We start from the raw sequence: 27,560 nt of genomic DNA on the forward strand, positions 1-27,560 counted from the left end.
GGGCTATTTGCTCATTTGACAAACACACCTAAGTGTTGTTTTCTGTTTGGATAGTGTGGAAAATACAGTTTGTCATATGTGGATGTATGTGTGTATACACAGGCATAAGTAGTAGCTTTAAGAAGCTGTTATATTTTTAGATAATAGATTATAAACCATTTAACTTTTTAGTCTTTACATGGCCTGTTATGTAGGAATGTCAGATCATAATTGTTTATATTAATCGAAGGCTGTTAGACTTTGGAATTGATCATCATTCTTTTTTTAAATTATTTATTAAGGTATCATTGATATATAATCTTTTGAAGGTTTCACATGAGCAACATTGTGGTTACTACATTCACCCATATTATCAAGTCCCCCACACAAACCCCATTGCAGTCACTGTCCATAAGCATAGTAAAAGATCATCATTAATTTTTTGACAATAATTTTGCTTTTCTTAAGTTTTATTTCAGTTAAAATGTGCATTTCTCCAGTGCCTATTAACTGACTGTCCAGTGGATCTATGTAAATGTGGGAGAATCAACTATGTTATAAACCTATATGTTGTTGTAGTTACTGGTGTTATCATGTATAGTTTTATAATACCATTTCAATTTCTCTTTCTTAAATAGACTCTGGAACTTCTTTACAGAATTACAAATGCACAGAATATAACAGTGATTGTACAGAAAATGCTCGAATATTTACATCAGAGCAAAGAGGAGTATATTATCGTGAATTTGGTTGGCAAAATAGCTGAGCTGGCTGAGAAATATCCTTTGTTTGGACCATGAGTCTGAGAATACCTTTAGTTACATGGTAACTTTAAAATGATTGGTATAGACATGTCACTGCAAGTTCAGCCCAGAGACCCAGCTATAACTTCCATTCCTGATATTCAAGTCGCTCTCATTGTGAAAAACCAAAATCTGTGTAGAGATACTTCTTAACGGATGGCTTTTTTCTTGGTTCTTTTCATTCTGTTGGTTAATATTATAAGCAGGAGGCTATAGGAGCCTCTGCTTGATTCATTTCAGATCTTGGCTGTCCTTGACTTTCTTTTCTGAGTAAGTTCTTGTTGGTTTGTGCCAGGGGTGGAGGGAGATCAGGATGCTAAAATTTATCCTTTGCATTATTGTTTATATTGAAAATTGTCACAGTAAAGTAGGTGAAGATTCTATTCACATGTTACTTTCCTTCACATTTATTTTTCACAAGTCAAGGGACTTTACAGATCACAAGGGAATCCCATTCTTCTAAAGATGTCTGTTGTTTAAATCTAAGAAAGAATGAGTGAATAATGTTAATCAAATTATCTTAGAAATTGCTTAAATGTAGTTGTATCCTACCAGTGCTATAGCTCTAACCAGCAGAATAATAGAATTTTAGATCTGAAAATGAATAGTGGAAAAGAGGTTAATTTGTTCAAGCAGGCACACCACAACATTTAGCCTCTTAGATACATATTTTTTTCCATGACTGATTTGTCTATAGTTAGCTGGAACATTTCTTTCAGTTATTTCATGTTTTTTGGGTGACTGTTATATGTAAGGCATCATGCTAGATAAAGCAACATGAACTCAGTTTATTAAGTTTATTAAATAAGCTTTTACTGAGTACCTGTTTTATATAAAGTGAGTATGTAACATTTCTTGGCAGAAGTTAAAGGTAAAAATGCTGAACTAGGATGAATTGTTATTTTCTAAAAGGTTGATACAAAAAAGATAATTTTAATAAGTGGTATTTAGAACTGTAATTTTTCTTAACACTGTGGACACATATGCTCCTGATAATGCATGGTTTATTCAGACAATGAATGCTGTGTTTTCTGTGGGAGGAGATGTAATGCATCCTGATATTCCCAATAACTTCCTAAGGCTACTAGCAGAAGGTTAGTGAATTATTGCATTCTGTAAGGATTTTAAAATTAAATGCTTTTATTACAGAGTCCTTAGAGAATTTAATGAAAATTAAAACGATGTATCAATTTGTTTGTAGGTTTTGATGATGAAACAGAAGATCAACAATTAAGGCTTTATGCAGTTCAGTCTTATCTCACTTTACTAGATGTGGAAAATGTGTTCTACCCACAGAGATTTCTTCAAGTTATGAGTTGGGTGAGCAAATTACATTAAATCATGTATGTTTATAACATTATTTTTTATAAAATCAAATGCTAACAATGTATTTCCTTTGAAATCATTCTGCTCTGCTCAGCTGGCTCCTTCAGCTGTCAGTTTTCCTTCCCACTGTCTACCTTCAGTCACTTAGCTATCTACAAATCTTCATTCTTCCTGCCATCTCACTTGTCTAGTCTTTTAAATGTGGGTATTTGTTTAAATATCTGTATCTGCGATACATTTGTTGTGTTTTCTGTGTGAACCTGTATTTGAATGTGAATGCTCATGTATCTGTGTTATATTAGTTTTCTATTGCTGCATAATAATTTACCACAAACTCAGTGCTTTAAATAACACAAATGTATTACCTCACAGTTTTTGTGGGTCAGGAGTCTAGGCATGACTTAGCTGGGTTCTCTGCTTAGGGTTTCTCAGCGTTGCAGTCAAAGTGTTGGCTGGGCTGCCGTCTCATTGAAGCTGGACTCCTGAAGGATCCACATTCAAGCTCACGTGTGGTTGTAGGCAGAAATAAGTTTCTTGCAACTATAGGACTGAGGGTTTGAGGATCAGACTCAACTGTAGGCCATGTTTAGCTCCTAGAGCTGCCCTCAGTTTCTTGCCGTGTGGGCCTCCCACCGTAGCTGCCTGCTTCATCAGAGTCAGCAAGGGAGACCATCTCTGCAAGATGAAGGGCACAACTTTATGTAATACGGTCACATGTAATCGCATATTTTCATCACCTTTGTGTATTCTTTCTGTGCATATAAGTGAGTGTTTCTTTATGGAGTACAGCTGCTGGGTCTGTAGGATATGCACATTTTAATGTTTTAGAGTTTTGCCACGTAGCATGTTAACTTAAGTTTTACCTAGACTTTTATTTAAGATTTTTGTTTTCGTATCTATACCGGAGAGTTGAAAGACAAGTATAACAAATACCTCTACACTTCTCATTTAGATTCCCAGTTAATATTTTTAACCACCTTTGCTTTACTATATCTACATCTCTATCTATATCTAGGTCTGCCTGTGTACATACAGCTTGTTTTCCTGAGCCATTTAAAATTGAGTTGCAGACATGAAACTTCACCGATAAAAAGTTTAATATGAATCTCCTAAGAGTGACATTGTTCTAGATAACCATAAAACCGTTATTACACCTAAGAAATGTAACATTAATTCATTAATACCACCTAATACACAGTCAGTCCATAGTTAGGTTTATCCAGTTGTCCAAAAAATGTCTCTTTTGGCTGTTATTCTATTCCTCTCAGTCCCAAATCCAGTCGGGGTTCACAAATTGCATTTAGTTAATGTCCTTTTAGCCCCTTTTATTTTATGATTATAAAATTTCTTGTTGTTTTCATGACTTTCATTTTTTTTTGGATGAATACTGTTGACTTATAGAATGTCCACTGTTCTGAATTTGTTTGATTATTTCTGGGTCAGTTAAACATTTTTAGCAAGACTATGTTGGCAATATTGTGTACTTCCCACCTCATCATCAGGATGCATGTAATGACAGTTCCTCTGATTACTGGTGATTGTACGTGTTTTTACTTGGTTAAGATGGTGACCATCAGATCTCTCCATTGTTAAAGAAAGGTGCCCTTTCTCCTTAGTAATTTATAACTGATCTGTCAGGTGATTCTGTGAGGTGTGTGATCATCTTTTCCTCAACTATCAAAGCAATGTAAGTTTTAGCATTGATATAATCCTTGCCTAAGTGGGTTATTATATTTGGTGGCCATTCGTTTTTTTCCCTCCATAAACATGAATATATGAATATATGTCACTGCATATATTTAGAGTGTTTTTATTTCTACAGCATACAAATTATGAACATGTTTTCTAGATTTATAATTATGTTTCATTTTTCTGTAGAGTGGTAGTAAATATATTTTAAATTTTGGTTTCCACATATTTGTTGCAAGTATATACAGATGCAGTAGATTTTTGTATTTTGGACTTATACTCTGCAATCTTGCTGAATTCATTTTTAAACTATGATTTTTTTTGTAGATTTCTTAAGATGTTGTTAAGCATTTATGCATCTCTATTCATGAGGGATATTGGTCTGTAGTTTTCATTTTTTCCTAGTCTGTTTGGCTTTCGTATCAAGGTAATACTGGCTCCATAAAATGAGTTGGGAGTATTTTTTCCTCCTTTTTTCTGGAAAAATTGTGTAGAAGAGTGTTGTTTAGTTTTTAAGTGTTTGGAAAATTTCCTGTTATCTTTCCTGTTACTGAATTCTAGTTTGATTCCATTGTTCTCAGAGAAAATACCCTATGATTTCAGTTCTATTAAATTTGTTGAGGTTTGTTTTATGGCCTAAGGTATGGTCTGTTTTGTTATATGTTCAATGGGTGCTTGAAGAGAATAGGTACACTGCTATTGCTGGGTGGTGTGTTGTGTAAATGTTGATTAAGTTCTTTTAGTGATATTGTTGAGAAAGGGGTGTTGAAATCTCTAAGTATGTGGCCTTCACTGACACTGTGGAGGGGTGGCCTCATTATTGCTGAGCAGTGGGGAAGGTGCTGACTCTCCACTAGGTTTCTCCTGACACCAGTCCAGCAGAGAGGGGCAGGGACGGCTCTTTAATACGTGGGTGGAGGTGAAGTTCACACTTCCTGTGTGGTCTTCACGGACACTCCCGAGTAGTGAGCCTCTCTTCAGCTTGGTGGGGGTGAAAGTCCTGGCTTCCCACTCAGACTTTACCATCACCAACTACCCTTTTGGGGCTATTGGGGTGCCTCTTAAAGCCTGGTAGTGGTGGAAGTCTTGGCTCCCTACTAGCCTTTTGCTCGTGTGGGTGGGTCTGCAGTTCTTTCTGGTATGGAGCTTGACAGGATTACAAGGGTTATTGTCTAAATATTTTCTGTCTTCTTGGATCTTTGGCTAGAGGGAGGGCTTTTCTTGGGGCGTTTTTGTCTGTGCTCATTGATGTTTCCAAGTTGCTGACTCTCTAGTACCCGGTCTCGGGTGTATGAGGCAACAGACACATACTGTATTATTCCTTCAGTCTCCAGGTCCTTAGTGACCTTCCTTTTTTTATCCACTTCTCAGAGTTTTTTAATGTATGTTTTATATATAACATCACATTTCTAAGTGTACATAGTGGGGAGAATAGGGGTAAAAAGCATCTACTCTGTTTTCCCAGGCAGTAAGTCCATGGGTTTTTGATTTGGGATTAGGTTATCTGCTCTTCTGGAGCTATCTTCCACCTTTTATTGAACCATTCAAAAATTATCTTACTATTTAAAGAATATCTTAATCTTATTACCCTTAATCTTTAATTTATTTATGAAATATCTTAATATCTTACTATATAAATTATCTTACTATTTAGTCCTATTTCCTTTTTTTCCTCCTCTTGTTGCTAGCTCTTAATCTTCCCCTGCCTATCACTTCACCTCCCTTTTTTTTTTTCTTGTTGGTACCAATATTACACCAAAGACATGAAAAGACTCCTTAAATACCACTTAGGAAAGATATCACACTTCATTAATTATCAGTTTATTAAGAATTCTTAGACCAATAGCATTATATATCACCTGAATAAGCTAGATGTTAGAAAAAGGATGTGTAACGTCAGTGCTCCTCCAAGTCTCTTCTGTGGGTCATCTACATCAGAATCAGCTGATGCTTTTTCAAAATGTGTATTGTAGATCCCACCACAGCCGTACTAAATCAGAATATCTGGGGGTAGGGCCCAGGAATCTGTATTTTTATGTAATAGACCCCCTTTGACTGTTACGCATACTGGCATGTGAGAACCACTTGTTTAACTGCTTACTGTAAAATAGTAACAATGTGACAGTGCTTGTAAAACTAACACAAAACCTGTAAGTTTAGAAGAGAGCTAACTTGTAAAGGTATGCTGCTTTATATATTGTTAGTGATATAGATGTGGAAAACATTTTTATATTGAGTTCCAATTCTTGGTATAATTTTGAACCTAAAATGTACAATTGTATCTTTGTCTCATAACCATAGAATATGTTTAATCTAGATTAAATGCACTCTAGCAGTAGGCACTTTGTTTAGATTTCCAAGTATAGTTTGCTGTATAAGTTGATATTTGTATATAAATATATCTTTGTTTTAATCATAGGTGTTAGGGGAGTATTCCTACCTCTTAGATAAGGAAACACCAGAGGAAGTTATAATTAAGCTCTACAAGTTACTTATGAATGACTACATTTCTTCAGAAACCAAAGCCTGGTTAATTGCTGCTGTGACCAAGTTGACACCCCAAGCACACTCTTCTAACATAGTTGAGAGGTTAATCCAGGAATTTACTGTATCTTTGGATACTTGTATAAGACAGCATGCATTTGAATTAAAACATTTGCATGAGAATGTGGAACTCATGAGGAGCTTGCTTCCAGTTGATAAGAGTTGTGAAGACATGGTGGTAAGACATTTGCATTCTGTCTTTTTAAAAACTGCACTATCTTCAAGCAGAATAATTCTTGCATTTGTGATATATCTGTTATATATCTAAATAGAGTTTCTGTAGCACTTAAGATGAAGGTTGGAGTTTTTCACACAGTAGTATGAGAGAGAATTTGAGAGCTTTTGTTCAGTAGTAATCCTGAATAGTCAGGAATAGAAGTGTTGTCTTTTCTGGAGAACTGCAGTGAACGGATTTATTTTCTGTGACAATCTCTTTTAATATATAATAATTCAAGAATGTTTAATTTTTTTGTCTCTTTTGAACTTCTTTGTCATATTTTACTATTCTATTTGAGAATATAAAAAAATAATTCTGCATTTTATTTTGTTCCTCTACTATCTAAATTCTTTACTATTTGAAATCTGATCACCTGTCTTTCCTTCTCCCACCACTCCTTTTAACCCAAAATTCTCAGCTACTGTTCACCCTCTAAATTCATACCAGTCTTTTCCTCAGATTGGTGTAAATCAGAAAACTTCCAAAAGGAAGCCAGATTTGTTCAAATTTGTATGTGTTATAGACCTACAGTTAAGAAAGAGGGGAGGATGGGTAGTTTTCCCACTAATTCTGACTAAAATTTTCATGGCTTGTATTTATTTTGAAACTTTGTTCATTCTTTCAAGACCTCAGAGTCACAGGCCTTGCTTTAACATTTGGTAGGCATTTTAGAGATGTTTATTGAAATGATGAATAAACTTGCTATACATAGTATTAGACTAGAAAGTAACTATACTTCTCCTTTGCCCCAGTAGAAGATTATGATGGTGACAAAACTTTATCTCTTAAGAATCTTATTAAAACTAACTCTTTCCAAATGCAGAGTGTGACATGGCACTTAAATGTTTGAGAATTACCTGCTGTTCTAAATTATCTGAGCTGTTTGCGTACACTTAGCTAAATCAGGAGAAGCAAATCTATAGTTTCTAAGGTCATTACTACTATATCCTCTTGTGTATATCTCACTTTTCCTTTTCCCCACATTTTTTCTTTACTTCTTCTCCCTTTACTCTTTCTTCATCTCATTTCTTTGTTTTAATGACTCTCTGTGCCTTTCTATTCTTGCTGAAATTAATTAATTTTCCATAGATTTGTGAAAAACATTTAGATAGAAGGCAATAGGATAGTTCAATCAGAGTCACTGTTGGAGGCTGCATAAGATGTCCACATCTTATCCCTGGAACCTGTGCATATGTTACCTTATATGGTAAAAGGAACTTTATAGATGTTGTTAAGTTAGGGATTTTGCAATAGGGAGATTATCCTGAATTGTCTGAGTGGTCATGATATAATCACCCTTGAGTCCTTAGTAAGGCAAGAGGTCAGAGAAGAGAAGGCAAACTAATCATAGAAGCAGAGATTGGAGTCAAGTGGCCACAAGCCATGGAGTGCTGGCAGCCTCTAGAAGCTGGAAGAGACAAAGAACTTATTCTCTGGAGCCTCCAGAAGGAACTTGCCAATACCTGATTTTAGCTCCAAGCAGCCAACAAATGCAGACACCATAGCTCATAGTGTGTATCTTTTCCTTTAATAGGTTACAAGTCTCATAATCGTAGGAATTCTTTCTTTTTCTTAATCAGAGCCCCTGAAACGATGCCTTAACATATTGGATGCTGCAAGTAATTTACATTGTTAAATTCTTAGCTGAATGATTCGATTATAGATGATTCAGTAAGCTAGAGAGTTGGGTAACTAACAGTTTTAGAATGCAAATTCTGATTTTCACTTAATTGTTTTTAGGATATAAGGCTGAAATTACTTATGTGAATGTACAATCTACTCTTTCCTATAAATGTTTTTAATTCCTAACTTTTGCTTCATTTTAATATAGATAGATGCTTCCTTATCTTTTCTGGATGGTTTTGTGGCTGAAGAACTCACTCAGGGGGCAGCACCTTACAAACCTCACCACCAACGGCAGGAGGAAAAGCTTTCTCAGGAAAAAGGTAATTTTTCATGGGTTTATAAGAAGCTAGATTGTAGGGGGATGACTTTTTTATGCAATTGATATTATAGTCATATAAGTAAATAACTAATAATATTTACTTTTATTATCCTCTTGAAATCTGCTTGTGACTTGTTTATCCTAATAGGCCTTTGGATAGCTAGAAAAAGTGTAGCCTTGAGGTATTCCCAAAGTCATAGGTTCTGTATGTGTAGTGCCTGAAATATGACAGCCATCCTGGAATTTTAAGAGAACTTAAAGGTAGAATTATGATGTTGATCACTGTGCTGGAGGGCTGACTATACTAGTGTGGGAAGTATGTATATGAATAAAGGAAGACAATTGAATATTATTTATAAAGGAGAACTATGGGAAGTATGTATATGAATAAAGGAAGACAATTGAATATTATTTATAAAGGAGTTCACATTGTTCATACTAAAAAGTTCAATGTTGAAATGTCCTTTTTTTTATTCATTGTTTAATGATTTTGTTGAGTAATTATTTTCTGTGCTAGCCATATGATTACAACCAAATGGTTGATCCTAAAATGAGACCAAAAAGTATAAACACTTAATAATAGGCTTGATGTTATCTTTTTGTAGAAATATTTGCTCTTTTAAGGTTTTTGACATATTACTTAGCACAGTGATACCTAATGGCCTAGAAAATTAAAATTCCTTTCAAAGGGTAATCAGTTTCCTTTCCATTAAATCCTCATATATTAATAGAATATATGTAGGGGAGAAAATAAAGTTTTGAATTACCATTGCTTGACCTGTGATTATGTGTATGTCTACAGACCCTGTGGCATCCAAGGCATGGAATGAAACTGGAGTTCCAGAGTGGGACATATGATCCAAATGCCATATCGCCTTATTTTCAAATGTCTGGGGGCCATCAGTTGCTATTACTATAATTCAGGGGTAGCGTAGGAAAGGGGAGGTGTAGGACAAAGAGCCTCATTCCGGGCACTGCCTGTCTTCTTCCTTAAAATTAGTTAAATGGCTGATGCAGATACAATAGATAGCCTGGAATTCCCCAAGCTAATGCATTCCTTTGCCAAGTACATTTTTATCCATTGAACCATCAATAGAAATGGAGTTAAGCTCTCAAGTTAGGCTCTTCCCCTCTCCTCCAAAATCTATTTTTCAAAAGTTCTCTAAAATAAAATTGAGATTTCATGAGCTTAGACTGTGTCATATCATGGAAAAGGAAATCAGCTACAAGACAGGACATAGCAAGTGCTTAATGAATACTTGAGGAATACATTATAAAATTATGTATCGTAGAATTGGACTGACTTTCAGACAGAAAGTAAAGGGTAGGGGAAAATTAGGTATTTTCTGCCTGAAAAGTTGCTAAATTCTGGGATCCTTCAAGTATCAATCAATTCTGATACTGACTTTATTTGAGATTTTTATAAATCATTTGCAGAGAGTAGTAGTTAAATGTCACTTTTATGAAAATGATTCTTAGCTCTTTTCTAGAAAAATGCCACATGTATAAGAATAAACCTTAGGAGAGTATTGTAAGATACTAAGAATTGGCAAAAATAGATGAGATGGTGGGGAACAAACTAATTACCAATTGCCACCCAAGGAAAGCATTAAATAATCAGTGTGGATTATTCTATTAAAACATTATTTGAAGATGTTTTAGCCCCAAGTAGATAAAACCAGTAGTAAGGGCAAATAGCAGTATAATCTTCTATTTGTAGAACTGTGGCTTTTAGAAAACCATGTCAAATTAAGATTATTAGTCTTTCAAAAAACAAAACAAAACAGCTGGAGATGGTCAGAGATGTATAGCCAAATGATCAAAATATAAAGGAACTGCAGTACAAGGTGGGATAGGGAAGGAGTGTGCATATAATCAAGACTCTAAAATCATGAAAGATACAAACAGGTTAAATATTGAATTACTCACTTAGGCCCAGGATAGTTTGTATTTTATCTCTCACCTGGATTACTTTCAGTAACTTGGTACCTCATAAGGACCCTCTCTACCCCCAGCTCATGCTTTCTTTTCATCTGGTTAACTTGTGTATATTCATTAAGTTGCATTCAGCCATCTTGCTTTTCCTCATTCTTTCTGCATGTCATTTTTCTCCTCCTGCTCCCTACATGTATATATGCTCTTGTACAGCTAGTTAATTCCTAAAAATCTTTGGCCCTTATAGTCACCTCTGGGAAATCTTGGCTGTATGTATAAAAAGTCCATGGGAGATTCTATGAAGTCAGTTTAATCCTAGTTATCAAATCAGCATTTGGAAACTGCTGATGTAGTCCAAACCCTTCACTTAACAAATTAATATCTAGTTCATATAATCTAGTTAATATCCAGCCTACATCAAGAACCCAGTTCTCCTAATTATTAGTTAGGCCATTATTATTTTCTACTGCACATTGATTCTTCTGTATCATCCACTTAGCTAACGGCCCTAAGCATTAAACTTGGCAGTTATTTAGTACTCTTGGGATTACGTGTTATTTCTTGGAGGAGACAATATAATACAGTGGCTGGGGTCAATGTACCTGATTTCTTACCTGGCTCTGTCATTTCCTATCTTTGTAAGCTCGGGTAAATGTGTGGCAGACTCTGCCAGTTTCCTCATTTGTAAATTAAGGCTAATTACAGAAGTTCACATTTATATTTTCTGAGATTTTTTTTATGATTGCAGAAGGCCCTTTGTATTATAATACAGACAGTTCGAAAAGATAAATGAGCCAGTTAGGATTAGGTTTACTTGAATAACATATTAGAGAACAAATAAACAAAGGAGAGCCTTATATGAGGCAGAAGATTATTGCTATTTCCTATTAAAGAAATCCAGAGGTAGGCAGCCTAGGATTGATGATGGCTTCATGAATATGAAAGAAAAGAGAGAGAAAAAAGGTGTTTTTTCTTCTGGGAGGATTTTTCCCAGGATTTTAAAAGTGCCTCATACAGCCTAGTACATAGTAATTGATAAATGGGAGGATTTTTCCCAGAAGTTGTTCACAAAATGTGTGCATAATTTCATTGGGCAAAACTTAGTCACATGGCAAAGGAATCTGGAAAAGTTTCATTTCTTTTCTGGATGGCCATGTACCTAGCTAAGAACCAAGGGTTTATTACTTAGAGGAGGAGAATGGATTTTAGCATCTGTTTTATCAATAACAATATGAATTTTCATGGCTCTGATTGAATTCATTTAGGTATACAGAGTCAAAGGAATCTGAACCTCAGTGAACCTTGTTCTTTGTCAGTAGAGAGATTTCACATCAAGGGCTCCCATCAATCCATTTGGTACAGGAATGTGCCTGAGAGCATTTTGTTAAGCAAAAACATGGTCATCTCTTCATTCATAGTCCATTAAACCATTTTGCATAAGAGGAGCTTTTCAGTAGAACTGGTTTGTCAGTTGTCCTTAATTGCATCCTTTGTATAACTTCTAAAGGCAGTTGAAAAAGGTAAAAAGATAAAAATGAAGGACTGTTGTTCAGCTAATAATATGAAGACTGTAGTAGACATAGCTATGATAATAAATCATAGCTGTCTTACTATTATTACTTTAAATATTTGATTAGATAATTACCAAAGTCCCTTCTAGTTTAAAAAATGCACTGGCTTCTAGTCTTCAATTATTCTGTTTCTATAGTGAATGGTAACTTTGGTAATTTTTGCTTTTTTTCATAATTTTTGCTTTGTTTTAAGTATGAACCTCTGTTATTGTTTTGAAATTCTAGTCCTCAATTTTGAACCATATGGACTCTCCTTTTCTTCATCTGGCTTCACTGGACGACAGTCTCCTGCTGGCATTTCTCTTGGTTCAGATGTATCTGGGAATAGTGCAGAGACAGGGCTGAAAGAGTAAGTTCCTTTCTTACTAAAATTGAAAACATGGGAATGTTTAAATGTCTTTGAATGTAGAAGGGTTCCTGAAAGCTAAATTCTGCATGGGCTGTTGTTTCTGTTTATTGCTCTGAAGGTGTTGGTGTTGTACAGTCTGTTCTTACACTTGAAAAGAGCTTGCTCGCTTCCAAGACAGCATAGGATATATGCACATCAGAACTTATATACCCGGGTGAGTATTCAGCACAACATTCTACATTCTTTGTAATCTACTTCTTATAACCATCTCATTGGAAAATTGACAAATACGGAGATTAACTTAAAGTAAGGTGACTGACTACTTGAGGAAGCCATTTACTTTGCTCTAAATACTTTCGGAGCTTCTTGTCAACCACTTTGAAAATTGGTGGTGCATTTGTCTAAATGCCTTTATGTGGAGCCAAGTCTTAATCCATTTTAGGTAGATTTTGATTCTGGAAATATAAATAAGTTACTTTTAGAAACACAAGTTAGTAAAATGAATTAATGTATGTAAAGTGCCTCATACAGCCTAGTACATAGTAATTGATAAATGGCAGCTGCTACTATTAGTAATAATATCATTGTTTAATTGTTACCCAAAGGCTGAATTTACCAAGTTAGTGATCAGTCTGGATAGCCTTGGTCAGTATACTGATATGACATGAAGGAATGAAAATGGCTTTCTTGTTTGTAAAGGAGCTTCTTCTAAAAGAGTTCAAAAACAGTAATGGCAGCATTGTAATAAATGCAATAAAATCTCAAAGGTGACAACTTTGAAAGATGACATTTGGATTTTGAGTTCTCATATGTTCGTTCATTAAAGAGTCAGTCACCTTATTTTATGTCCATATTTGCATTTGTCAGTCTTCCAGTGAAAAAATGACAAAGTATTTATCAGAAGAATGACACATAGATCATGAGGAATGTAGAATGAGGAATGTAGAAGGATATGCTGAATAAAATGGCCTAAGTTCAAATTCTCTTTCTTAGCTTCTTTTTCCTGCTCTGTTGATGCCCTCTGCTTTCCTAGACATTTAATTTTGCTGTTCCTTGCATGGGGAGCAGATACAGTTTGTGTCAGCATGTGATGGTGAAGGGGATAGCAATTAAGTGCTCCAGACAGGAACCAGAGAGGCAAGGGAAGGAGAGACAGGAACCCTCCAAACCCAGCGAGGCGGTTTAGTCCCTTTTACCTGCACAACAGATGACAGCATCTGCTTTTTTAGTATTGAACTAGGATCTGGGAGACTTGACAGGGCCTTGTAAATCATACACACACACATGCACATGCACACACACACACATGTACTACCCTCAGAGAAATAACATTTGGCAGAGCTGCTAAGGGATTGTATGTATGCTCTATTATCACAAAATGGAACATGAAGTGTGAATTTTAAATTTCTTCCCAAAGGGGACTACAGCTCACTCATTATTCGAGATTAGGAGCCTGTGTGGTAGTTGGTGAGGTGAATCACCTTTAGAGAGGAGATAGTGTTCTGCAGTCTGTGGCAAACTGAGAATAAGGTAGTAGCAAACCCAATTTACAATTTCTTACCTTACTCCCTATTAGGTGGCAGCCCCATACCTCAGTGGGAATTCCTAGAGCTGAATTAAAGTATATCCCTAATCTTTTGAAGGTTGCTTGGCCAGAATTTACACCTGTTTTTGAAGGGTCTGATTAAAAACAATATAAAGGTATATATACCATATAAAACCACAAATTATTATTGTTAAAATTATTGTCAAAATCCAGGCAAAGATGGCTATATTTAAAAAGACTTCTTTTACAATATTTGTCATATCATAAAGAGGCATATTTTGTGTATGAAATGGCCCTCTGCTACTCTTAGTTATTCTGCTTTTTAGACTATCTTTATGTAATCCATGACAGAAAATACATTGGTAATAGGCATGTATGCAGATGAAATAAGCCAGAAAATCTTTCAAGATAGCTTGTGGCTCCTTTTAGGCTTTCTTCCCCTTTGTCATTTTTCATGTTGTTGTGTTGGGTTCCCTGGGAAGTCCATTCCCAGATGGCATTTAGCATGCAGAATCGTAAGGAGTGCCTTTGGGAGTGCCCTATGGGAGGAAGGGGAAAATGCAGGTTTGGGCAGAGGAAGAGGTCACAGTGCAATGCAGTTCCAGCGACAGCCTCTGCTGACCCCGTTGGGATCCCCGAAGCTAAGTGGCCCTTGAGAGTTGTCCTGAGTTGGGCCAAAATGGGTGGCCAGGACTCTGTACTTCTGTTCACCAGTCACTGTATGTGGGCTCTCCCAGGAAGGGGTGCAATCTTTGGTGAGGTGGCCCTCTGCCACTAACACGATCCCTGAGGGGGCTGCATTCCCAGCAGATGGGGCAACAAGTCCTTTATTGAAAGGGAATCTGACGGAGCATCTCAGTGCTCAGTACACCTGCCTTTTTTTTTTTTTAACTAATATTTAATCATTTGCTAGTAAAACTTGGAGATTTGCCTTTTCTTTTCCTTAATAATTAAAAGATATGTTCTGGTAAATGGCGTTACAGAAACACTGTAACTGTGTTGTGGGCATTCACGAATCCCTTTAGGCTGCTGCCGCTGAGCATGCTATAGATGCTGAGGGTCATTGTAGTGGTTCCCTTGACCACTTTTGGATCTGCCTTTGCAAAGGCACCCAGTTTTCTTCTAAGAGATTTGACAGATAGCTAACAGTTTTTATTTTTAAAAAAACTTGTTAGAAAACTCTTGGTATCTAAAAAAGAGGGATAAATGAAGATATTTGTAAAGGAACATTCAGCAGTAAAATTCATTGAAGAAGAAAAGAAGAATGGACTAATTCTTTGTTGGGCATTCTTTATTAACATTCAGATTTTCTTTCAGCTAGTTTAGTACTTAATAGCATTAGTTCTTCACTCATAAAAAGTATAGCTACCTGTTTTCATTTATGGCATAACACAGAAAATCAAATAGATCATTATTCCAACAAACCAGAAGGGAATACTCATGAGTATGAATATTTCTGAGTCTTTCTTTTAGATTCATTTCATGATCTGCCTATTTTGTAATACAGATTTTTAAAATGCTATTTTGGACCTTGACAGGGATGCTTAAATAAGCAAGGATACATAGTTCTTATATGAAAACAATAGAGGCAGTCTTTGGCTGTTTCACTCTGCACTTATGATTATGATAGTCACTCCAGATTCACAGTTGTAACTTTTGGGACAACAGTAGGTGAGTCCAAATTTTATCACTACTTTAATTCTTCTTCATCTCAGGTATAAAAGGGTCAGGTATAAAAAACTCCTAACCTTCATGCTTTTACCAAAAATCTTACTTTTAAAATAAAAGTACAGTTATAATAGTTGAAAGTGTAGCTAGTGTTCACATTAGGAAAACATTTTGGATTAAAAGGAAGTTTATATTAAAAGAGGATTTGAATGTTTTTTGCTTTGACAGCATTTTATTTAGTGAACTAATGTAGGGTTAACTTCATTAAGTGATTAGATTTAAGAAACTTAAGAGTAATTTCTGGTCTTTAACCCATCAAAATTAAAAAGAAATTTTTTAAGTCAAAGGGAAGGGAACTGATTTACAGTACTATTTTTGGACAATTTATTCAAGCAATTAAATGAAAATTAAATGATCTGAAAATTTTAACTAAGTCTAGAGTTCTGTTGCCCTAATCCTTCGGCTGGAGGGTGTTGGGGAGGCTGGCTGTAACTAGAATAAAATCTAGAGATAAAGATTTACTTCCAGCATATAGAGTCTAATATGAAAGCTGTTTCTAAAAGGCCATGGCAGTGATGTATTTTTAAAAATGCCTCAAGAAAGTAACTACTTAGCAATTATTTAAATTGACTTGATTTCATTGTCAATCTCCTTAGGACAAATAGCTTGAAACTGGAAGGAATAAAGAAATTGTGGGGGAAAGAGGGCTATCTTCCCAAGAAGGAAGGCAAAACTGGTGATGAAACTGAAGCTCCATCTATTCCTCAAGAGAGTAAAATGATGGAAAATGTAGATCAAACTATAACAAACAGGGATCAATCTCATGTCCTTGCCCAATCTAAAGAGGAGAAAGAAAAGCAGCTGCTGGCATCATCGTTGTTTGTTGGGCTAGGATCAGAAAGTACCATCAATTTGGTAAGTAATCAGTTATATTCTGCTGAGAATCTGTGTGTCCTGTTTTGTACAAAAAACTAGCCATACCAAAACTCTTGGCTGTCATCTGTATACATGCTGGGAAATGGGTTCCCCAGGTTGAGCCAGCAGTGACACTCTTTTTATATTTCTATAAGAGAAATCTGATCAGCTTAGCTTGAGTCAGATCTCTTTTTCGTCCAGTCACCTTAGGGCAAGGGTCAGGGTCCAAATAAAGTTACAAGTATGACCGTGGGTATTCTTACCCCTGTGGGTGGATATGACAGTTCTCAATGGGGAGGGGCTTGATGAAAATATTGTCAATAATAATAGCTCAACAGTATTAATATGCCTATGGAAAAAGTACTTCTCAAAATCGTATTTTTAATAGTAAAAAAGAGGAATCAATTTAAGTGTCTAACAGTAGGTCAATTGGGTACATAGCTCAGAATATTACCCAACCAGTAAAAAATAAATACTGCATTGTAAAATAAAAAATGAGATATTGAGCAAAAAAGCATAATATAAAGTTAATTACTGTTTATAATTATTAAGAAGATAAGAAACTGAAAGGAATTATACAAAAATGAAAATTATTCAGGGATTATGATTATGATGATTTTCAAAACTTCTATGCTGATATATTATTCTTACAGTAAAAGAATGAAAAATTGGAGTGAAGGATAGGTTCTATTTTTGAGCATCTGTAGAATTTCATGTAATTTTTCGTGTGGTGGGCTGATGAACATGCCTAGTACAAAATTGTGATTAGAGCTTCATTTTTTTTTTAAGTTTTACATCATCTCAGTTCTTTCACCCTCCTCTCCCTGGGTGGAATTTTCCCTCCATTTCTGACCACACTAGGCCAGACACTAAGCAGCACTCTGCCAGTGTTTCTCTCTTTTCCAGACCCCATTTCTGTCAGACTTGATAGTCACTTCTAAGAAAAACAAATTCAGCCTACAAATGTTAATAAGAACATATCTCAATGCGGTCTCAGTCAACATTTACAGTTCTGCAGCAGAGTGACTGATGTTGGGTCTTTGCATTGTTCCAGCAGGCTGTGGTGAGGGTACCAGTGGGTGCTCTGGCACTGATGGGGCAAGTTCTCAGTGCATCAAATGTCAGAGGGCGCCCACTCTGTGGAGCCCTGATCTGTGAACCTCACTGCTGGTGCTGAAGGATTCCTGCCTTCTTGGCAGAGGGCATAGCTTTCAGGTAGAGTCTTTCTTTAGGAGAACATTTAGGAAAGCAAGTTAATTTCCAGAGTATTTTGCAGTAGGCTTGAAATCAGAAATGTAACTAGTGTGTTTCTCCATTTAAGTTACGCTAAATCCTTTTTGTGATACTCCCTGGCTTTTCTCCCTGGCTATCACTGGAATAGTCAAGAAAAACTGGAGTGTATTTCCCTGTTTTAAGTTTATAGGACCCTAAATTACCCCTCCATCCCAGATTTTCCTTGGTCACTAGGGCAAGGCAGACAGGATTGGCACTGACTGGCTGTGCTCCATCTGTATCATGCATCCTTTCGGATGGCTGCTTTTCTCTAGCAATCCTATTCTCTTCCAATTTTTCTAGTATTCGAGGTTTTCAGTTATATAGATTAAGGCTATGTTGATATATTTCACTTTAGCTTTATTTTTAGGTCTGTGGTCCACTTTGAGTTAATTTTATTTTAAATTGTTCACTGTATGGATCAAGTTTCTTTTTCTCCCACCTTTATCTTTTATTTCACCTTGATTTTTTAAAAGATATTTTCTCTGGGTAATGAAATTCTAGGTTGATGGTTTCTTTTCTTTATAAGTGTTTTAACAAAGATTTCACTCCAGTGTCTTCTGGCTTGTGTAGCTTCTAATTAGCAGCAAATTAGAACAGAAGAAAAGATCATTAAACTTGAGGATAAAAAAAGAAAATATCCAAAATAAAGCACATAAAAAAAGGCCAAACAACCAACCAACAAGAATAAAGCCAGAGCATCAGTGACCCAAGGAATGGTATCAAGCAGTCTAGCACAGCTCCCTGGAGTTCCACAGCTACTGGAAATGAAGTTCTTCACCCACTCCACCCACCCTTCCTCACTTGTGTTTGTTTTTGTTTTAATAGAACGTTAGTTCTTTCTTAATGACTTCTGAGTTGAAAGATAAGATAAACTCAACTGCTAAGAGTTGGAAGACTTGTTAGAACTTGAGGGACTTGAGTGGGTGTAGAGGGGACCTAGAATTCTGGTTAACTAGAATCATGTGAAGGGGGCCACCCACTGTTAAGGACCCCAGGAAGATGGAGACATGCTCATAGAGCATGCCAGTCTGCCGCATGGATTCTAGGTAGAACTTTGTGAGCCACGGGGACACTTGAGCCATCACTCTTCTTACAGAGATTCAGAGACCATTCCTCAGGAGGGTTAGCTCAGGGATGGCATATCTGCCATTCCCGTCTCCTGAGTCTGCAGCAAACGTCACTAGTCACTTAAAGAATTCTCTCCCGCTGTGTGTGTGTCAGCCACTGCCAGATGACTCGAGGTAAAACTAGTTTTTTTTCCCATTCATTAACACACTGACCGAAGAATCATGATTATTATAGATTACAGAACCAGAGTTTGAGCCTTTGCTGTATTTGAGGGTATCTTAACTTCTGCAGGACAACTCTAGAAACTCAATAAATGGCTAGGTTTCTCCCTGGTCTTGGTTTGTTCAGTTCTGTACTTTGGTATTCTGAAATCTAACAAGTTTTTAGAATTATTCATGATTGACTTTTTGACCTTATTTCTTTTTCTGATTGATTTTATGTGTTTTTAATGAGAAATAAGATTTAGCTAATGGTTTAAAATTATGTAGCTGTCAGAATTTTAGGGCTTAATATATTATTCATCTCTGATTCTTTGTTAATCTGTGTTTCATAGATAGAACTGTAGCAAGTTAGCAGATTGCTCATTTGAAATTACAGAGAAATGTTTAAAACTCATAACTAGTTGAATGATTTATTTTTATATTATTGTTTCACTTTTGCAGCTGGGAAAAGCAGATACTGTCTCTCACAAGTTCAGAAGGAAATCAAAAGTCAAGGAAACCAAAAGTGAAGAAACAATCAGTGCTCATAATATGAGCTGTCCTTCCTTTAGTTCTTCATCAAGTGCGACTTACGAAGATTATTGTTTGGATACTTTGCAGGATAGAGGAGACAAAGAATTAAGTACATTTTCTCTTAATTCAGAACTTTTGGATTCTGAGTCACTCACAGAACTGCCCTTGGTTGAGAAACTTGCAAATTGCAGCCTCTCTACACCTACACCTTCTTTGTTTGCTGATAACATGGAAGTTTTTCACCCTCCTCAAGCCACTGCAGCCTCTGTTGCCAGTGAAATCTCTTTAGCTTCTTCCTTGTTGGAAGATACTACTGAGCACATGTATTCAGATGTTGTGGAGGTCTGTAATAATGAAACCATATCAGTATCTTCTTACAAAATTTGGAAGGAGGATTGTTTATTGATTGTCTGGTTAGTTTCTAATAAGAGTGGTTCGGAATTGAAAAGTGCTAACTTAGTAATTGCTCCTGCAGAAAATTTCCAGGTAAGACAGTAAGTGGTTTCTTATTTCTGCCTTAAATGGACAATGTTTACTTTCTGTTTCTGCTGTTGGCTCTTCTGATGGTTTATAAATTTCTTCCATATCCTTTCCTCTTCAATAAAAAAAGTAAAGATGAGACAGGTTTTTTTATTTAGTAGGGACAAATTATTCAAAAGAGACAAGGAAACCTAATAAAGATTGTGTTGGAAAAGGTCATAAATACAAAAGTAAGTTTCTATGGAGCATAGCAGTTAAAAATGTAGACTTTTGACTCAGACTGCTTGGCTTTAAATCTTGCTTCTGCTGTTTATTAGCTATGTTATGTGGTCAGGTTATGTAACTTCTGTGGCTTTGAATTTCCTCTCATAGGAAATGAAGGTATTGATAGTGTGTGCCTGTTGCTGTGAGTTAATATCTAAAAATGCTTACAACAGTACATGGCACATGAGAAGTGTTAGTTTATTGTTTTCACTGTGTCTTTTCTGTTAACCTGAACTCTTCAAATGTCTCATTCACTCTTGCCATACACACTGAGACAAAATTCACAAGTTAACAAAGCAGAACATCAAGGAGTAAGAATATTGAAAGATAAATGTGTTTGCTGTCTATTGCCTTTTTCTCTCACTGATTCATTATTGTGTACTGAGTGCTCAGGCATCAGCTGGGTTGCTCCCAGCTCCCAGCAGACTGCCGTTGTGATTTCTACATGTATGCTTAGTTGCGTTATTGTGTGGATGTCCTTGGTGGAGTTGTAAAGAGATTTGACCAGTAGATCAGTATTCCACAAAACCAGACCAGATCGTTCTATGAACTAATGGGGCCACTGACCAGGGAAGTTCCTGACCTAGATGTGCATTAGAATCACCTGTGGAACTTAAAAAAGTCCAATCCCATTGTCTGAGCTTTACCGCCAGAGCTTGAATTAAGGATATAGAGTAAGAAGGAAAGACACCTGTATTTTTTTTTTTTTAACTTTCCTAGTCCTGAAAATCTGGGTGCCCTAACAAGGATTGAGAACCACAGGATTAGAGTTAAATAATTTTTTGTTGTTAAATTTATTTATAGAGTTTTCATTCTAATGCCATTTATTACATAGTTTTGACCTGCGTACTATTATTTTTTAGTTATCTCTGCCAGTGGATTTTTCTCAAGTGAAGTTGTCAGTCACTTTCATAATGTGGTTTGTTATTAATGTCTCACAGTGGTGTGCTTTTGTACCACTTAACTTTAATAGAAAATTGGTATTCATACAATAGTCTGTATTGACCCCTTCTGGAACACTTTTATTATTTTTGCTTACAGATCACTGAGCAACCTGGATGCTGCTTGCCTGTAAGAGAAGCAGAAAGCACCAAAAACTTTCAGTATAGTGTGCAGATGGAAAAACCTTTTACAGAAGGCAGTCTTTCTGGTTTTATAAATTACCAAATGATGGACACTCATTCTGTTCAGCTTGAATTTTCAGTAAACTTATCACTATTAGATTTCATTAGGTAAATATTTTCTGGAATTTTAATTCAGGTTATTCATTCTTTCAGCAAATATGTATTAGGCCTTTTCTCTAGGCAGAAGCGCTCTGCTGAGTGCTATACTAATTCAAAACTAGGTACAGTCCCTACCCTTAGAGAGCATCAGTCTAGGGAGGAGATAATTGAGTAATCATGTAAATGCGTGTGTAATTTGAACTGTGCTATGTGAGGAAGTAAATGGTACAATGAGTAGTTATAATAAGGGACCCAATTTAGGATGGGGTTGGTTAGTGATCTTGGAAAATTTCTGAAAGTAGTATTACTGTTTAAACTGAAGTAACTTCAGTGATTCTGCATGGCTTTTTTTTTAAGCTTTTCCAAGTTTCTCTCATTTGTATTTCTTTTATTTGATTAATTATTTCATAAAATCTGTTCATTAAGCTTTAGAGATCTGAAAGAAAACTACTCAACAAAGTCATTAAACATTTATTAGACATACAGTAAGTGGTGTTATACCAGGCACTACAGTGTTACCAAAATAATTGAAAGCAATCTATTAACTCCTCTACTGTCATTTAGTTTTATGGATATATTGTACTGTACTAAAACATCTTTTAAAATGAAGATGCCTGGATCAAGGATGCAGAATATCAATGAAACTGTAAACATTTATTTAACCTCCACACACCCTCTTCTGTTACACTGCTGTAATTTTTGCTAGTCTTTAAAATGTTTTAGTAAAAGCATGTCTTAGTCAGTCAGAGTATGTAAATATGCCCATGGTGCATTATAAGATAGAATCCAGCAGACTTAAATTCAGTGATTATGAAGGTATATCCCATGGTGACCATTAGGAATAGAAGAAGCACTATATATATATATGTATATATATATATATATATAATACAAACAGTTCTTCTGTGATTATTAATAAAATCCTCTGTTTTTAAAAAATATTTTTCTGAATCATAAAACCAACACTTAGTTTTTAAAAAATTCAAATGCTATTGAAAAATATAAGATGAAAGTTTCTTATAATTCTACCCCTAGAGATACCCAGTATTAACTACTTGATCTTCAGTCTCATGAACATCTCAAAAGTACATTTGTTAAAATTCTGTCTCTTGGTCTTAATTTACTTAAGGTGCTGGGTCTTTGTATTCATACTCTTGTATATGTGTTTGATAGAGTGTCTCATTCCCAAATCCAAAGTATACGTGAAAGAAAAGTTTTTATATTTGAGTGATTCCTGACGTTACTTGGTAAAATTTTACTGAAATGACTAATACTAAGAAAAAGGGAGAACTGGGTGATTTATTGAAAAGACATTTGTACTTTAGTGATAGCCCCTGCCTTCAGTATTTTCATCACGTTGGAGGGTGATGGTAAACATTCTACTTACTAGGTTTAAAAACCTAAATATTGTAGGCCCTAGATTTACAATAATTATGTTTCTTCCCAGGAGTTATTTGAAATGTATTTGTTTATTTGTTTAGAATACTTCCATTCTTTTGGACATAAATCTAATTTTAAAAATTATTTTCAGACCATTGAAAATCTCAACTGAAAACTTTGGCAAACTCTGGTTGTCCTACGCAAATGATGTGAAGCAAAATGTAAAAATGTCAGAATCTCAAGCTGCTCTGCCTTCTGTCCTGAAGACCCTGCAACAGGAACTAAGACTTCATGTTGTTGAAATTATAGGTTTGTAGAGTTATAAAAGGCAATCCTGAATTTATAGGGACTTTCTCACAGCTAGAACACAAATCAACCTTTAGAAGTGTCATATTTGTTAGAGTTACATTTCCTGTTATGAGTACCCCTTCCTGATGAATGTGTTGTTCAGACTTTATTAGGTAAGTGTGTATTCATGTTGTTGTACAGCCATTGCCACCATCATCTGCAGAGATTTTCCTTCTTCCTAACTAAAACTCTGTACCCGTTAAACACGAACTTCCCATCCCCGCCCCTCTCCAGCTCCTGGCAAACACTGTTCAGCTTATTTCACTTAGCATAATGTCTTCAAGGTTGATCCATGTTGTAACATGCATCAAAATTTCCTTCCTTTTAAAGACTCAGTACCATTCCATACAGCAGGTTTTGTTTATCCATTCATCTGTCAATGGACATTTGGGTTGCTTCCACCTTTTGTCTGTTGTGAATAATGCTGTTGTGAGTATGGGTGTACAGATATCTGTGTTCAGGTCCCAGCTTTCAGTTCTTTTGGTTACATACCCAGAACTAGAATTGCTGGATCATATAGTAACTCTCTTTAATTTTTGGAGAAATTGCCATATCGTTTTCCATAGTAACTGTTCCATTTACATTCCCAGTAGCAATGCAAAATGATAATTTCTTCACATCCTCATCAATGGCTTTATTTATTTATTTTATATTTGCCATCTTAATGGGTGTGAAGTAATATTTCACTGTGGTTTTAATTTGCATTTCCTTAATGACCAGTGTTGTTGAATATCTTTTTATGTGCTTATTGGCCACTTGGTATCTTTGGAGAAATGTCTATGAAAGTCCTTTTGTATTAAAGGATTTTTAATTCTCCTTTTGTTATAGGTAATGAAGGGCTGTTGGCTTGTCAGCTGCTTCCATCCATCCCCTGCTTGCTACATTTCCGAGTTCGTGGTGATGTATTAGCCCTGTGGTTCAGATCTTCCTGCTCTACTCTTCCTGACTATTTACTGTATCAGTGTCAAAAGGTGATGGAGGGATCCTAGCAGCAGCTGTGCTTATATTTTACTGCATCAAAATAAATGGTTTACATAGATAAATTTATTTACCAAAGTAAAAAGTACTCATGGTACTGCTGATGAAATAGGGATTATTACAAACTATGGTTTTAATATGTTTTCTTTATTCCTGATCAAGAAACTTCCCCCAAAAACTGTATCCTTAACCTTTTACTCAGGATTGTACAGTATGTTTAGGTCCCAAAAAGTGACCTAAGCTAACGTTATAAACTGCTATTGATTTATATATCACTTGGTGTAGAGGGACTGAAAATATTTATTTTGTTATAAGTGATTTTATAGCAAATTTACTCTAATGCTACCTGATTGGTGGTAAAGCCAAGACTCATTCTCTGCATTGTTGGAGACGAGACATGGAATTGATAATCCCAAACCTAATTCATATTTGGCTTTATAATGCAGTGTATGCTTTTTGGTAGGAAGTCATTACTTTCAAGTATGTTTAACTTAGATCAGTGTTGAACTAAGTTGGCACAGCACACACTAACAGTTCAGGAGATCTGTGAGCATGCTAGATATTGGGGGGATGCAATCTCTGATACAGCTTTTACAAATAATTGCATATAATTTGGCTACAAAATTTGTTTTCCACTTGCATTTGTTTTTAAAATTCAGAATTTAGAGTGAATCACTTCATTCTTATTTTAAAAATTCAGTTATTTACATAATATTATCATACAGAAACAAAACTCCATAAGAGCACACAATAGTAAAGCACACAGATGTAAAAGGATTTTCTAGTTATGGCAGATATCTTAGTCAGTTACCGCTTGGGTCCTTTGACAACTTAAAATTTGTGATTAGAGTGTAAATGACAAAACCATCCTTCCTGGCCTTTAAATCTAATACTCCCCATGGATACAGCTGAAGCCGTGACTAAGTGGATCATACAGGGTCTTCAGTACAATATATTATTTTCATATTATAGCTGTCCCTGTTTGGCTTCTGTCAGAACTATTATCAGTGAAAGAAGAGGTTAAGCCTAATATGAATGATGGACTGGAATTTTGAGATTGTATATTAATGTTAAAAACTGAAATAGTATTTTATAAAACCTATGGTGCTGTGGAAAATATTTCTTATTTCACTTTTTCTGACACTTCACAATGGAAACTATTTGGATAATATAATTTTAAGTCATTGCCATTAATACTCTGGTTAATCGGTACTTTTTGTCACCCAGGTGTGGAATTCTAATTTAAGTTATCATTAATCATAGCTGATAAAGATGCTAAAGGGATTCCCTAGAGCTGGTAGGTTTCATTAGTCATTTGTGTCTAGTGTATTCCTCCCTAAAAACAAAAGCAGTGTTTTTTAAAGTTAATCTTTAAGTTACTGATTTAAAACAAATGTAATACCTAGTGATTTCATGCCTTTAAAAACATACACCGTAAAACCTTGCTACAAGAGCAATGATAAGTGACTGGGATTTCCTGTATGAAAAGACCTATACAGGAAAAATGATCTTTTCAGTAGAAGATCAGATTCATCTTCAAGCTCCCAACAGTGCCATGGTGAAGGGAATGTGCTGTCTCTGGGAGTGTGGACCCTGGTGGCTAGACTCATCAGCTTCCGCGTTACTCCTAGTTAGCAGAACCCCCTGGCCCACCTGATTCTGCTATTATCTGACAAAGAGATAGGAAGTGCCTTCTCACTTTGTGGAGGAACGCAGTGTGTGGCAAAGAAGGTGCTCCAGGTTTTTGTGTCCTTACTTGTGTGTGTTTGGGTGATCGCCAAGGCTGGGTCAGGTGGGGAACAGTGGGAATAAGGTGCCCGGCAGGCAGATGGGCAGCTCTTTGGGAGAGATTACAATGAGCTGCTGTGCTACTGTGTTGCAAGGGTATTCATGAGTGGCAGCAGGTTGTCATGAAAGACATGCTTGGCTAACAGAACTGTGTAATGGTGGGAGACAGGTAATGGCAGGTTAGGCCTGGGAGCATGGGGGTCTTCTAGAGGGAATGTGGTGTCACTCTTGTTTTTTCTGAACCCATTAAATAAAAATTTGGGTAGCAAGGTTTCTACTGAAATGTTCAGTGGAATGTTTACAATTTTTATATTTTTATGGTTTTAAAAACAAATAGTAAGACAGAGTAGATTTTAAAGAATATCAGAGCAGTTATATTCTGCCTAAACTAACTCAATGTTTTAAGTTCTAAATCAGGCACCACCACCTTTTTCTACATTGTAGATATTTTTGTGGATGGGTCATCTCTACCTTATAGTCATAATTTAGCCAAGTGAAAGGTCAGCATCTGGAGTAAAAGCTGTGGTGGGGGTACTATCCAACTGTGTGAGTTCTGTCCTGGGCATCTGCCCTGACAGTGCAGGCAGCAGCAGGTGTGAATTGGGTAGAATAAAGGCAGATGAGACAGAAAAGCCTTAAGAACAGGTGAAGGAAGAAGGATTAGGCTCCCACCAGCATAGTCCGTGTGGAGGCAGGCAGGTCAGGCTCGGGAAAGCGGACCCTGAGCAAGGGTCCTTCTAAGGGAAGTGTAGATAAGCTGAGCAGTTACCAAGTGCTGAGTGCCAAGCATACCACAGCGTAGGCTGAGGAAGAGCATTATTTTAAATAATACTGTACTGTCATCTACCAAAACAATTGTGGTGAAAATGCAGTATTTTATTTTTTCCTTTATTTCATGTTAGTAATACTTTAAAATATTGAGCTCTTTGTCTTATTTCTTATTGATAAATGTGGTCTTTCATGATTATGAGCCACTGGAAGTGTACTGAACCTATACACGTCTTTAAGATGTTTTGCTGTGTTAAAATATTAGGAAGGAAAAATGCAAGTGAATAACAGGCATTAATTACCTTATTTTGGAGTTGAATTCTGTAATTTGAAAAAATTCATTTAAACATGTAATAAATACAAAGTGATCTATACTGTTCTTTATTTTTTATTAATTCAAATAGCTGAAAAATAATGACATTCAGTAATTTAGTAGGCATTAGCTGAAAAGAGCAAAAGCAATTGGAATGGATGAAAAAAGTCTCATTATAGCCCCCAAGAATCTGGTCTAATTTGTTAAAAGTAAGGATTGCTGTTGCTGTATGATGTTCAGAGAGCACTCTGTAGGCTTTAAACAGCTTAGAGCATGGATTGATCCTCAGATGCCTGTGCATATTCCCTGCTTTCATCCTAGCTTGACCAGAACTTTCAAAGCGGAGTGTTCTGTTTCTATAATGTCCTCTCCTTACAGTTGCCTCACAATGCAAGAAGGTAAGTCAGATGGAGGCTCAGTGACCAAAGACTGAGTCTCCTGGTCGTCTCTGCAT

At 35.9% G+C, this 27,560-nt stretch overlaps 1 protein-coding gene across 4 annotated transcripts in view; it reads left to right on the top strand.

Moving 5' to 3' along the window:
- Positions 1–27,167, top strand: part of AP4E1 (adaptor related protein complex 4 subunit epsilon 1) — a 64,977-nt gene extending 37,810 nt beyond the window's left edge. For 3 of the 4 annotated variants that reach the window (XM_036917788.2, XM_036917789.2, XM_036917792.2), the window contains 11 exons: positions 618–757; positions 1,764–1,876; positions 1,984–2,102; positions 6,217–6,519; positions 8,390–8,504; positions 12,235–12,358; positions 16,229–16,487; positions 19,493–20,050; positions 21,350–21,540; positions 23,063–23,220; positions 24,088–27,167. In XM_036917788.2, the coding sequence (XP_036773683.2) occupies positions 618–757; positions 1,764–1,876; positions 1,984–2,102; positions 6,217–6,519; positions 8,390–8,504; positions 12,235–12,358; positions 16,229–16,487; positions 19,493–20,050; positions 21,350–21,540; positions 23,063–23,220; positions 24,088–24,248 (2,241 nt within the window). In that variant the 3' untranslated portion in view covers positions 24,249–27,167. The remainder of the gene's footprint in view (positions 1–617; positions 758–1,763; positions 1,877–1,983; positions 2,103–6,216; positions 6,520–8,389; positions 8,505–12,234; positions 12,359–16,228; positions 16,488–19,492; positions 20,051–21,349; positions 21,541–23,062; positions 23,221–24,087) is intronic. The other variant, XM_036917791.2, reaches the window with a different exon arrangement.
- The last annotated feature ends 393 nt before the right edge of the window (positions 27,168–27,560 follow it).

Source organism: Manis pentadactyla, chromosome 11 (genome assembly GCF_030020395.1).
Source record: "Manis pentadactyla isolate mManPen7 chromosome 11, mManPen7.hap1, whole genome shotgun sequence".
Lineage (NCBI taxonomy): Eukaryota > Metazoa > Chordata > Mammalia > Pholidota > Manidae > Manis > Manis pentadactyla.